Consider the following 14,308-nt stretch of genomic DNA (forward strand, 5'->3'; position numbering starts at 1 on the left):
AACTGATCAAGGTAGTGTGAGCAAAGAGGGGATGCATAGGTGAGAAGAGTTACTCCAGTGACTTGCAATCTTCCCTGCTGGCTTCCCCACTGATTTTCTAGAAAAAGTGGAAGGCTATAAAGGGCAATCATGTGATTATGGGCTCCTTGGCTACTATTTGTAAATTTGAATAGGTTGCCAAGCACCCAAAAAGCAATCACATAACTATAGGATGCTGGGACAACCATAACTCAGAAGACCACTATATTGATTGCTGAACAAATGGCCGTAAGTTACAGACTACCTACATATTTACCAGGTCTTTTTCAATGAATAAATGAAGAATACAGAAGGTAGTATTAGTAAGAATGATACATTGCAGATTATTCACCAGATATACAACTTGTAACTCGAGTGATAGAGACTTTTGAATTCATCGAAAATTGTAAACTAAAATAAGCTTAGTGTGTTCTGAGAAAAAAATAAGCCTGGAACATCTGGGTCCAGATTTCCATTCAGCCACAATGTTTATTAAGTAACTAAACTAGTCATTACTTTTGAATCTAAACTACTGTAAGAGAGATTGTAGTATTCTACCTATGGTAACTATAGTATGATCTGAATGAATAAAGAAATATGTAATAAAGGAAATGATAATGATTAGGGCATGCATGTATGATGGCTTCTAAATTACAAACTCTATTATTGTGTTTATTTTTACATAGCAAACCACTTTGTGGCTAAAATTGCCAGGACAATCATACAAATGCAAAACTGGTGAAACCCAATTAAATATAATTATAAAAATAATCTCACAAAAGCAGTTTGAAATAGTGAAGCTAAGATATAATAAACAAATGTTTCTTTTTAAACTAGAAATATTTAAAGAGACAGAAATAACTTTACAATGCACCTTAAATTACACATAAATTCTAACCTATGTAGCAAATTAAAAGACATAACATAATAATTAAAGCTATACTCTGAACCCACAGAAGAATGGAGCTAACTCTCAGGATGATAGATCCAGTTCATTTATCTACAATCTCATTTATATGGAATTCAAAAACTTCTATTGCAATTGTATTTTGAGTTGGGAAACACAACAGCCTTGTCAAGTATATACACTTTGACAAGTACCCTATATAACACAGAGAAGAAAGACCAAAGGATTCCAGAATCTATCCTCAAATCAGACTGATCCTTCCTATTAGAAATCCCACTTTTGAATAGGTTGCACAAACAGGGCTATTCAATTGCTACATCTGATTGTTATGATGAAAAAATATGTTTTTTCTTAGAATGCATATAAACTGTTTCCTTATAAAGAAAGCATCAACAAATAATTCAGAAAGAGGAGTAAAAGACAAGTGAAGACATTGAAGAAAATAAAAAGGAGGAAAACATAAGGAACTAACTGATATATCTTTAAAACAAAAATATGCTAAGAAGTACTTCTGTCCTGCCAAGAAATTCGTTAGTAATTAAACATGCTAAGAAGATGTTTTGTAACTTTACTGATTTTAAAAAAGTCAAATCCTTTTGCAGTGTTCATATGATAAACAGTTGTAATTATTTATGATCAATTAGTCCTATGAATAAATGGGAAGCAGATTACAATAATACCCTCTACCATACTAACGCCATACACTGCCAGAGAAAAAAAGGCATACAAATGACAATATCAATATAAGAGCAAACTACTGTATATTTTAGAATGGTGGCACTAGGATTTTACAAAGTATTTAACAATTCCCAGACTAAATTTATAAACTTGGACTTAGATCTTCCCCATCCTAACCTAACAATTCTTTAAACCAGGTTCAGAATATAAGGAAGAGGTTTATGAAGCACAGGAATCAATTTTAAAGTGCAGAATTTATGGCTTTACTATTATTATTCTCTTTTTCTCATTCAGCACTGTGACTATCAAAAGTTAGTTCTTAATTACCTGCAGTGCTGTGTACCATGTCTCCTTTTCCAAGAAGTCAGCACTTTCAAATTATAATAAACTGGTAAGAAAACATTTCCAAGTTTCACCTTCCTGTATTTGACATTGTTTCAGCATTTTTCAGATTAAAGTTAATTTACAAAAAGTGGGAGAGAAGAACCAGCAGCACTAAAAAAAAGTAGAGAAAATGAAGCCATTTATCTCTGAATCTCATGCATCTTGGATAATGTGAACTGCTTCTGTTCTGTGTAATTTAAATTCCATTTAAAACTATTGTTTTCATAGTTTCCACTTTAAGATTTAAAAATTTGTATAGAAATTATATTCAAATCAAATGCAGTTTGCTGCTGGCATTAGTTCCATAGATAAATACACACCAGTTTGGTAGCATTCTATATATGTTATTTACAGCAGCTTTTCTGTATTCAACCCCACCCCTATCTGAACCCCATTGCTATTGAGCACAAACTCAGCTGTGATGATTTGCATCCCAGTGATGTAAGAAATAGCCCATAGAGACATGTAGAGTTTTTCAAACAAAGAAGCTAGTCACTGGGGTAAACTGTCTGCATGCTAATTGGCAATGGAGACAATAAAGAGTTCAGATAACACTAAAAACAAAGAAAGGTCTGATTTTATCTCTTTGCTTGCTTCATAGCATGTATGTATAACATTCTATTGTTATGCGTAGGGATAGGAGAACCAGATCAGTATTCTGTAAACAAAGAAACAAAGCTTAAACATGATCCTTTCAATTTACAATAATATCCAGGCTTTCAACCTGTTTGGCTTCCAAGTACATTTAGACTTTTGACTATAAGTTATAGGCTTTTAAAGTGTCTGTTGCTGAAATACTAATTCACCAACAGCTGAATTTGTTAAAACATTAAAATATACATACATCTGAGCACAAAATGATGAAGCTAAAGAAACCACAACCATAAAGAGTGGAAGTCTTGTGTTCCAAATAGAGAACTGTAAATGAAACTTATAACAATATACTGACAAATGTAAAATGCTATTTAATACTTTGATAAAGAATTCATATGGTTAATCTTTGACTTAGAACCATTCATTTAGTGACGGTCAAAGCTACAACAGCACTGAAAAAGTGAATTATACCCATTTTCACACAATCATTGCAGCAGTCCCATGGTCATAAGACCACAATTCAGATGTTTGGCAACTGGCATGCATTCATGTCCTGGGTTCACCTTTTGCAACCCTCTGGCAGCAAAGTTAATGAGAAAGCCAGATTCACTTAACAACCATGTTACTAATGTAACAACTGTAGGGATTCTCTTAACAATTCTGGCAAGAAAGATTGTAAAATAGAACAAAGCTTACTTAACTGTCTTGCTTAGTGACAGAAATGTAGGGCTCAATTGTCATCAGAAGTAGAGGACTTGCTGTATTTCTGGGTAAACTAAAAAATTCAAGGAACTTGAATTCAAGGAATGTGCATCAAATTCTTCAGTGATTATTTTATGCATTAAACAGAATGGTTTTTCTTGATCCCTCATTAGCAGGTCAGCACAACTCATAGCAAGAAAAGGACCACTCTGATAAATTAACTATAATCGCCGGCCACAAAAGAATAGCTGGCACAAAGGTTAGCTGTTCAGCAGTTAGCTGCGTAGAAACAGAAGCAGCAATGTGGGTGAAGCCTGGAGGCCCTGAAAATGGTCACTACATGAGTCCAAGTTGCAAAAATAAAGGGGTGGGTTCTGAACCCTTCCTAAAAGTGGCAACTTTGACAGCAGTGGATTTCTTGAGTTTTCAAAAAATGCCCAGGCCACACAAGGCTTCTTAATGGACTACATGAAGTTCATATACATTATGTTTGCAAGTCCCAGTCTACAATTATTATGTCAGTTGTTAATCAATTAACTGGCACTCTAATTATACCATCTAATATACTTGCATTTTCTATTGGATACTCTATAAATGGGTATAATCTATTCTTACTTGTTCTGTTAATTATGTATTTTGGCAATCATTTTTTGTTAATTATTGCTATCTGACTGAATAGCATACAATTAATAAAGCCAACATCCCATATCAATAACAAAATGTTCACACAGTCTAAAAAGTTTTTGAAATTATAAACATTCCCTTATTAAATATAATGTAAAGAATGAATATTCCCTTTTGTTTATACAAGTAGAACCAGTATGAGCTAGGTAATTTTAAAATATAAATAATGCAGTAAATAAAACCCTTCCTCTCCCAAATCCTGGGGTGTTGCCACATTTTGTGTGTGTATGTGTGTGCACATGTGTTCTTAGGACAGATGAATGAAGAATGACAGAAGTGTATACATATTCTCAGCAGGATCACCCAAGGTGTGAAGCTGTCCCAGCTGTCCATCTAAAGAAAACTGGCATCTATATTGGAAAGCAGGGATATAAGATGATGCTGGAAATAAAATTCTCACTTTATTGACAGCAAAAAAAATAACAAACATTTATACAAAGGCATAAATCCATACTGTTCAGGAGAAGATAAACATAAATCAGTCCTGTAATTTCACAAAAAAACCATATGGATAAGAAAATGCACAACTATTGACCTATCGGATGATGGGCCTCTTTTTCAGAAAGAACTTAACAAACTGAGGAAGATCTGAGGATCTTTTTGGAGCACTAATGATGCTTTTGATAAATCTTCAGAATATCTAGTTGCTGAGGTTGCCATATGAGGAAAGGAAATCCAAAACTGCAAAGGCAGAATTAAAGTTGGAATGTTAGAAGTGTGAATATAGGAAATCTCAACACAGGGAAAGTTTGAATGAAAAAAAATACAAATTGCCCTCTTCAGCATCAGTGGACTGAGATGAACTGGGATTGGACATTTTCAGTCAGGAGATACTGTTTACATACTCAGGACATGGAAAACAAAGAAGGAACTGTGTTGTTTTGATTGTCAGGAATAATATGGCAAGTACAGTACTTGGCTACAATACAATCAACTATCAAAAATATCAATTACCGTAGACTTTGTGGACAACCCTTTAACATGACAACCATTCAGCTTTATGCTCAATCACTGCAGAAGAGGGAGCTTGTGAGGGTTTTTTTCAAGTTCAATTTAAAATTGACAAATATGAAAGCAAGATGCCATTTCACTCACTTAACAACCATCATAAAATCTGTCAATATCTTTAATGTACAATTAATTTCACATTTTAGAAAAGTAATGCTTAGGATCAACCAGAATAGGTTAAAGCCCCACATGATAATAGAGATGCCAGATGTTCAAATTAGCTTTAGTCCATGGAATGTGAGACATTATTGTTGATCAGTGGTGGGATTCAATTTTTTTTTTACTACCGGTTCTGTGGGCTTGGCTTGGTGGGTGTGGCAGGGGAAGGATACTGTAAAATCTCCCATCAGAGGTAGTATTTGCCGGTTCTCTGAACTACTCAAAACTTCCGCTACCGGTTCTCCAGAACTGGTCAGAACCTGCTGAATACCACCTCTGTTGTTGATCCATGCTAGATAATTGAAAAAAGGCAAAGAAGTCTGTATGTGCTAATTGATTAAAGAAAGGCCTTTGACTATGTCAATCACATCAAGCTGTGGAATATGCTCAGAAAATGAGAATCCCAGCACATATATTTTCACAAATATCTTAGATACAGGTCAAGAAGCCATAGTATGGACACAAAGTAGTGAAACAGATTGGCTCCAGGTTAGCCAAGGATGTGAAAGGACTTGTTCAGCCTATATTTAAACATATATTAAGGAAAGTTGGAATTGAAGATGAGCATGGTTTTAAAAAAAACTGGATGAAGAAATATTAATAACCTGCCCTATGCTGATGAGACTGTTCTAATAACCAAAATTCAAAGGATCTGCAAGCTCTAGTACTCAAAGTCAAGGAGCACAGCGAAAAACATGGGACTGAAAATTAAACATAAAGAAACCCAAACTAACAATAGATAGAACAAGATATAGAATTGGTGAATAGCTTCTGTCTTTTACTATTAATCATCAACACTAAAGGAATAGGCAGTCACTGCAGACAAATCCTTGGGAGAACAGCCATGAAGGCGATGGAAAGGTTAGGCAAATACCATATCTACAAATATCAGAATTATGCATGCCACATATTCCCTTCTATGGAAACAAAGGTGAACTCAGGAATAATTAATATTGATTCTTTTGAACTTTGTGTTGGAGAAGACTCCGGAAAATACTTTGGATAGCCAAGAAAAGTTCAAAAACTCAAAAGTTCTCACCGAAAGCACAAATGACTCGGCTCCAATTATCCTATTTTGATACATTATACAAGTCTTTGGAGAAGGCTCTAAGTTTGGGAAAGACAGAATAGGACAACCAGAAGCACAGTAGATGGACTTCTGGACAGTTCTGATCAGTGTACCACTTGAAGACCTGAAAGACAACATTAAGGACAGATTGCAATGGAGAAAATCTATGTGGTCACAAAATGTCGACAATAATTTGATGGCACAAAATCAGTGAAATAAAAGCATTTACATATTGTATTTATCAACTGTGTTTCTTTCTACTGAAATTATTACCTTTACTGTCAGAGAACAACATGGGTACAATGATGTTGGCTACTATCCCTTGTTGAAGGGAATGGATGGAAGAGCCATCATTTTAAATGTCCGTTCAAATGTCCTTATCTGTTAGGCAATTCCATTTAATTTGTGAGGAAAGAGTGGTTCTCAAGAGTTAGGATGTCTCAAAAATGTAATAGAATTACAGAAATTTCAGAGTTATGCACAAGTTTATCCTCTCTAGCAGTCTGTCTCTTTGAAAGCCATCAATAATGTTGCAATATATGGTTATTTGTTTTGTATTGTTGTATTCACTGATTTAAATTTGTAGCCCAATACAAATTGTCTATAACTGAATTCATTATGATTTACTTATAAGGATGTGTGAAATGACCTGCTCTGTAAAACATCCGTAGCCAGATTTTTTTTTCTATACATTGTATGGTATGTAACACTCCTTACAGCTACCCATCCTATCCACTTTTCTAAATATAAGGAGGAAAAAGGAAGCAAGAAATTTTTGTACATGTTGCGATGATACCTGCAAGTATAAAAGGAGCAGAGTTTAAATTGCACTGCTTTCCACATTTTGATAAATGCAGCAAGCTTCTACAGATGTCTATAAATGAGGCAACCAATTATTTGTGAAGAGCACAAGTTTACCTCTATATCACAAGAGTCAAACTTGCCACATCACGTTGATGTCACGTGATATATTGTGACTTTTTTGTCTTTGCAGAGTTGGGGAGGGTCTGGTCTGTGTGCGACATATTCAGCCCGTGGGCCACAAATTTATTACCTCTGCTCTATGGTAGCATACAACATGCCATAAATGTGCATTTAGGAAACTGCAAACTAAACCGTACATAACCATTTCCAAAAATTTGAGATACAGGGCCACACACAATATAGTTGCAAAACACTATCAAAATAACTCGTGTAATTTTATTATTAGATCAAGCTTCATTATTAATCACTCCTACATAATGAGAAAACGTAGAAAAATCACATTAAGAGTATCAAATTAAAGCCAAATCTAACAGGATTTATTTGTATACCAAGATTTAATCTCAAATGCTAGTAACACATTTGGACAATAGTGCTTCTACAGATTATCCAATAGAAAAACAGATGTTATGAGGATTAAATTTCTATCAATCTACATTCTTATATATTTGTATGCAGAAATGAAAGGTAAGTTAGAAATCTGGAAGAGAGGTTTAAAAACATACATGCAATATCTTTTTTTAAAAAAAAATACATGTAGCACAGGGTTGAAATAAGGGTTTCTTGGTGCTGTCTGATCTTGGTTGTTTTCTTGCAGATGTTTCATTACCCAAATTAGGTAACATCATCAGTGCACTGATGACATCTTCCAGAAAACAACCAAATTCAGTGAGCACCAAGGACCCCTCAAAAATCTTACAAATAGAAAAAGATGTAGAAGACTGAGTTAAACAGACTGATATAGCCAAAGATATACCATTTGCGCTTGATTATACCATTTTAACACTATAACTAAAATCTATATTCTCTAAAATGTGAATCAACAAATAGTCACTAATATCACCACCTAGAAATATTTGTTTTTACTGGAGGAAGGTTCTTTTTTCTTTCTTTAATGGGAATTATATTAATTCTCTATTGTAAAGAGCCAAAGTAGTTTCTCTAATTGTAAATATAACTGCATTCAGATGTAACCAAACCATAAAACACAAATTGCGGTGAGCACCCTGGCCAGACACTCCATCTTTCTTTCTACACAAAGTACCAAAAAAAATTAAAAGCACTCAAAGTATATTTTGCAGCAGTTAAACTTAAAATTATAAATAATTTCTAACCTGTTTCTGCAGTAACATGCAAAACTGAGATAAACTTGCAGTTATCAACTACTCAGAAGGAAAATCTATAAGTGAGTAAGCTTGCCACTTGTCCACGTGGATATCTATCTGAAGCTCCTTCTTTTTAAAGAAACTAGCTCTTGAATTCTTTATTACTGCTTGTTACAAAAAAAACATTCCCAGTCTAAGACTGGAACATTTCCTGTTTTGTTTATTAGATTCTTTTACCCTGCTTTTATTTATTTATCTCAAAGTGGCAAATATACACAATTTTCCTTCCTCCTCCTAATGGTCTCATTGGTCTATTACTAGCCATAATGAGCTAGTCTTAGAGGGACCTGAAGGTCCTATTGTTGTACATATACATCTGAAACAGAAATCAGCTCCTAAAGGCAAGCATTTAGTAAGACTTCATGTTATAGAATGCTGAGGGGGAGTGAATGTAGTTTGGAAGCATCAATTCAGGTGTATATCATGGGGTAGAAATGATGGTATACATTAAAACCTAATTATTGCAAGGAAAAGGCGATGGACTTCTAGTTAGTTTATTTTAAAATGCATTCTCAATATGGATATCACAACGAGAGTGAATACAACCCTCTAGCTTAAAGATCATTCTTATTAGTACTATGCCAGTTGCTGCCGTAGCTTAGTAGCATGTTTCTCCAGGATTTATTCCTGAATGAGATTGTCAATCTGGAGACTTAGCTGACTGAAAAAAGATAAATTAATATTAGTCATTAGTACTATTTTAGAAAGCCCCTTTTTATTATTTCAATTTCATTTCAAAATAAATTTCGTATGCTAAACCATTTCATTTTGTATAAATAAAATCTGAAACCTGAAGAATGAAATTTCCTTCAAATGAATGAATTAATTTATGGCCATAATAAGGATAGTAACATTTTAAAACATGCCCTTGTCTGATGATCATTCATTCAGTGATTGTTCAAACTAGCAATGGCAGTGAATGAGAGGTAGTTATGACTAGCCCTTGTATGGCTGGCAAGCATCCCTATGATGATAATTTGCAATCTTCCCTCCTGGCTTCCAACAAGCAAAATCAATGTGGAAGCCGGCAGGAAGTCACAAGTCACATGAGGTCCTTGCCCAATAATCCAGTCCTCTTTTAACAATAACCATCAGGATTATCGGAACTGCCATTGCTAAGCAGCATGGTCACATGGTATTTCAACTTACAGCCATGTCACTTAACAATGGAATTTCTCCCCTCAATTTGTATTGTTAAGTGAAGACTATCTGTATTCTTCCCACAAAGATTCTCACTTTTAAAAGACTCCCTAAAACGGTTCTATATTCTGGTGTTTAAGTAAACTTCATAATCAGTCTTTAACAACTGTTATCCACCAATGATTTTGGGCTTATCATTTTCTTACATCCCAGTCTTTCACTAACAGATTGTCATTTGGGGGAATAATGAGAGGGGAGTATTATGTACACTACCTTTAGCTTCTCAATGAAAAAGGTGGGATATAAATCTAATAAACAGTTCTGTTCAACTAAAAACTATGACTAAACCCAAAACTAAAATGATCGCCTTAAAGATGTAATAAATATTCATAAACAGAATCTGAAAGGAAATATGGATAAGTTTATAGGCCATGCAACCAATATATATTGAATAGAAATTGAAAACAAAATTACTGAAAGTTGTAGCTTCAGCAATACAAATTAGTTTTCTGCTCAGTGGATTGTCAAAAATGAAATAAAAGGTCCATTTATTAACTTAAACAAGGCCAAGTACAGTAGTCATTGAATTTTCTGCTGCCTGGATATATTTTACTGACATTTGGGATTAGCTGTGAACTCATGTGCAAAAAGCTTCCTTTAAAATGTTACAAATTTTTAGTGTATAAACATTTTTAATATTGCAGCAGCAATATTACAGTCTAAGTGTTGTCACATCTTACTATTAAACACCTGGTAACTACTGTCCAACTTTTCTAACCTACTACTTGAAGTGTATGTGTGTATGTGTTGTATGAACCATCTGATTAATGTACTGTATGAAGAATAAATAATAAAAATACTCAACAAAATGATTAAAATTCCAATGCCTGGATCTATTAATATTTACCGGGGCAAAATCTTTAAAAAAACCAATCTAAATCATTTATCAATATCAAAGTTTCAGATTAATTGGATAAGATTTTAGCAGATTGCAACACTGTTATAAAACTTCAAAATAATTGGCTGCTATAGCAATTAAAAAGTGCCTTTTGTAAAATCAAGATACTCAGAAACACTTTAGGAAGCAGGTAGAATGGCCCGAATTCCAACAAATAACATGAAGGTAAGCTACTGAGCCAAGGCTTCAGTGGGACTGGCAAACAGCTTATGCATGTTTTAAAACTTCAGTAATAAACTTTCAACTATTATTCCGAAGTAGAAATAATTTGCTAAGATTTACACACTGTTAGAAGAGTAAGCATCTTCCAGTTTGGATACTGTTTACTAATAGTTAGTAATCCAACAATGACAGTGAGTCAACTCTTGACACTCCACAGAAGCAGGACAAAAATAAACAGGTGTTTTAAAAAAATAATGCTTATCCCTTTGCATTTTAATTTTGTTCCATTTTTTAACAATTTACTTTTTTGAATTACAAACAAAGTAATGGAAAACTTAAAAGGGAATTACCAATTAATTGCCTGTTATAAAATGAAGTGTCTTAAACTACAATAAGCAATAAACTATATTTACTATGTATCTTCAAAAAAAAATCTAATTGTTCTGTTTCAAAAAAAAAATCTCATTCAGAAAAACTTGTAATAAGCAAAATACATAAAGAAGTTAATACTGATTATTCCTTCCTGGCAATCTGATTACTTGGTTTCTAAAGATATAAATACTTATAACAAATGAATGAATACATCTTTTAAAAAACTACTTTTGCTTGCTTATTGGAAGAAAAACACATTACACAGGCCTCCAGAAACAGACACAACAGAAGTTTAGTAACCTAGTAAAGTAAATAAACTTATCAAGCAATCCCCAATTTGCCTACCAAAAGTGTTCCTGAAATTGCCTGCCTCTAGCAACACATTCATTTTGGCAATATAGGAAAGGCAAATGGCTAAATTAAGCATTTGTCTTAATACAAGTAACCATCTAAGAGGTGCATACTTAATGGCAATGGGGGACGGGAAGTCTGCTGCTGTGAATCAATAAGCTTTTCTTTCTGTAGTTTACCTGAAAAAATATGTTACTGAATAAATATATATGTTAATAATTACATAAATAAATGTTACTGAAAAACATATTTACTGACAGAGCCACGTACAGATAGGACGCAGCATTTAAAACACCCGAGCTCCTGTGATTTGTGAATGCCATGGACACTTTTGTTGTTTTTTTAAGGGCCCAATTCAATTACAAATACAGTTGTATTTGTACCATTTATACAAATACTCACGTTTATACTGCTCCCTGTTGTTTTGTAAGCCATTGACAAATCAAATAAATCAATAAAACAGTTACCGAAAACAACCAATCTGTCCAACCTGGACACTTATACCCGGGGCACTCCATTCTCACTAACAAATTACACATTAAAATGGGATGGAAAGTTTGGGGGTAACTATAGATATTAAGGAGAGGTCCACCACCACCACCCACCATTGCAGGAACAAAGATGAGAGGATTTTTAGGAGGGACGACGGGTTTTAAGATGCAGAGTAAAGGAAAGAAATTTCAACGTGTATATAGGCCAACTTGGAGAGAAAGAATTCATCCGAGGACGAGCAGAGGTCTCCTTCCAACGGGGGACACGTTTTATATATATATATATCGAGTTTGTATATACATATATATACAAATATATATACATATATATATACATATATATATATATACATATATATATTTGTATATACATATACAAACATATATATATATATACAAACTCGACTGTCGGGGGGAAGACATGAGGAGGGTCTCTCAGAAGAGGGGGGAAATATTGCTCAGAAGTACCTGGGGGCTCCTGTCGACCGGGTTTTTCATGACCGCCTGGCGGAAGTTATTATCCACGTAGGACGCCATATCGCTCCCCCGTTTTCGTTCCGTACTTCAGGCCGGCGCGGCGGCGGCGGCGGCGGCGTCCCGGCCCGGTTCCCGTCGCCCTTCTTCCACGTTCAGGCGCCTCTTTTTCCTGCCCGGGAAACCGAGACGGCGCCTGTCCCGGGCGAACGAGTTATCCTCCACTTCCCCCCCCACCCGCCCACCCCCAAACGTGGCAAGGAAAGCTGAGGTAAAAGTCGCCCCGGCTGAGGTAAAAGACTCCCGCAGCTGCTACTGTTCGTCCTCCGCGACCCCCCTCCGCCTCAACAGCGCCGCCCTCCGGTCGGGCCCCTCGCCCAGAGGAGTCGTGGGTGCTGGCGGCGGCGGCGGCAGAGACGACGACGACGACAGGCGGCGGCGGCGGCGGCTCCCAGCCCCGCCTCTGCCGGCCTGCCCAACAGTGGTGTTGTCGCTGTCGCCCTCCTCCCCGCTCCGCCGCCGCATCCCCTCGAGCGGCAGGGGCGGGAGAAGGACCGCCGCGTCCTTTTGTCGAGCTCGGGCCTGGAAAAAAGGATGAAGGAGGCAGGAGGAATTTCGGAAGAGGTGCGGAAAGAAGCGGGCGCCGGGCCAAGCAGGCGGACGGCGGGGAACGGGGCCTCCTCTTAAGGCTCGCCTGGGCTTTGTGCCGCGGCAACCATGGTGAGGCGACGGACGAAGAGAGGAGGGAAAAGCACCGCCCGGCCCGCACCGGCAGCAGCAACAGCGAGGCTGGGAGGAGCCGCGCCGCCTCACGTTCCCGCCCCTCCGAGCTGAGCTCGTCCCTCAGCCGCGCCGTCGCTTCCCTTCTCAGGGCCGCGGTCGAGCGGTTGCCCAAAAGCACCGGGATTCCTTGGACCGAACCACCGGCTCCCTTCTTCTCTCTCTCTCTCTCTCTCTCTCTTCCAATTTTACTTTGGGAAATGTCGCCCTAAACTGGGACTTCTTGGAATTGTGGAAAGGGGAGAAGCGAATTTGATAAGCAAGGGTGCCCTGTGAGGAAGTTTCAGAAATGTAAACCGCATTCGCTACAATCCTGGTTGGAAAGAGTATATACCCCTTTCAGCACAGGCTGGGAGATATAACCGATAATCAGAGTTGGAAGGGACCTGGTAGGTCATCTAGGCCAAGGGTTGCCAACCTTTTGTACCTCGGGGACCATTTTTAAATCTCGCGGACCAGAGACCCTGGGAAAAATCCCCCCAAAAAAAGTCTGCAGGAGAATTCCCCACCCCGTTTTCTTACCGAACGATAGTTCTTTATTTGGGATCATAGGATATCGTCTCCAGCTCCGTTCTCAAGAGGAGAGAGAGAGAGAAAGAGATATTTTTGACTTCATGCAAGGAAAGCAGCAGAAGCAGCAGGAGTCTTTTTCTCCTCCAAATTCCTCCAGAAATGAGTCTTTATGAGACTTGTCATACCTGCGCAGCCTTTTGGAGCAGGATGCCTTGCAGGGTCCCACAGACTCATTTCTGGCCAGTGGTGGGTTTCAATTTTTTTTACTACCGCTTCTGTAGGTGTGGCTTGATGGGCATGGCAGGGGAAGGATACTGTAAAATCTCCAGTCAGAGGTGGTATTTGCCAGTTCTCCAAACTACTCAAAAGTTCCGCTACAGGTTCTCCAGAACTGGTCAGAACCTGCTGAATATCACCTCTGTTTCTGGCGCAGTTTGAGGGAGAGAAAGAAAGACTGTTGCTGCTTTCCTTGCGTGCAGCCAAAAGCAGAAGTGGAAAGAAGCAGCCCGGTGGCCAGGCAAGGCGCGTGGGGCAATTGGTGCAAGTTCTCCCCCTCTGCCCTTCCTCCCTCCCCTCACTACCTTGTGTTGTTCGCAATGTAAGTGATGCAAGCCTTGTGTTCCCACGGGCCATGTGGGCGGCATAGCCTTGTGTTCCCGCGCAGCCTGGATTAACTGCTTTGGAGGTGACATTTCTCTGTGGACCACCAAAATTTTC

The 14,308-nt window shown here is 37.3% G+C and overlaps 1 protein-coding gene across 3 annotated transcripts in view; it reads right to left on the reverse strand.

The window, feature by feature from the left end:
• Positions 1-13,109, reverse strand: part of RAPGEF2 (Rap guanine nucleotide exchange factor 2) — a 172,156-nt gene extending 159,047 nt beyond the window's left edge. For all 3 annotated transcript variants that reach the window (XM_026675830.2, XM_026675831.2, XM_026675829.2), the window contains exon 1: positions 12,293-13,109. In XM_026675830.2, the coding sequence (XP_026531615.1) occupies positions 12,293-12,361 (69 nt within the window). In that variant the 5' untranslated portion in view covers positions 12,362-13,109. The remainder of the gene's footprint in view (positions 1-12,292) is intronic.
• Between the last annotated feature and the right edge of the window lie 1,199 nt (positions 13,110-14,308).

This window comes from Notechis scutatus, chromosome 4, assembly GCF_049901735.1.
Source record: "Notechis scutatus isolate UNSWTSFEM ecotype Mainland chromosome 4, rNotScu1.2, whole genome shotgun sequence".
Lineage (NCBI taxonomy): Eukaryota > Metazoa > Chordata > Lepidosauria > Squamata > Elapidae > Notechis > Notechis scutatus.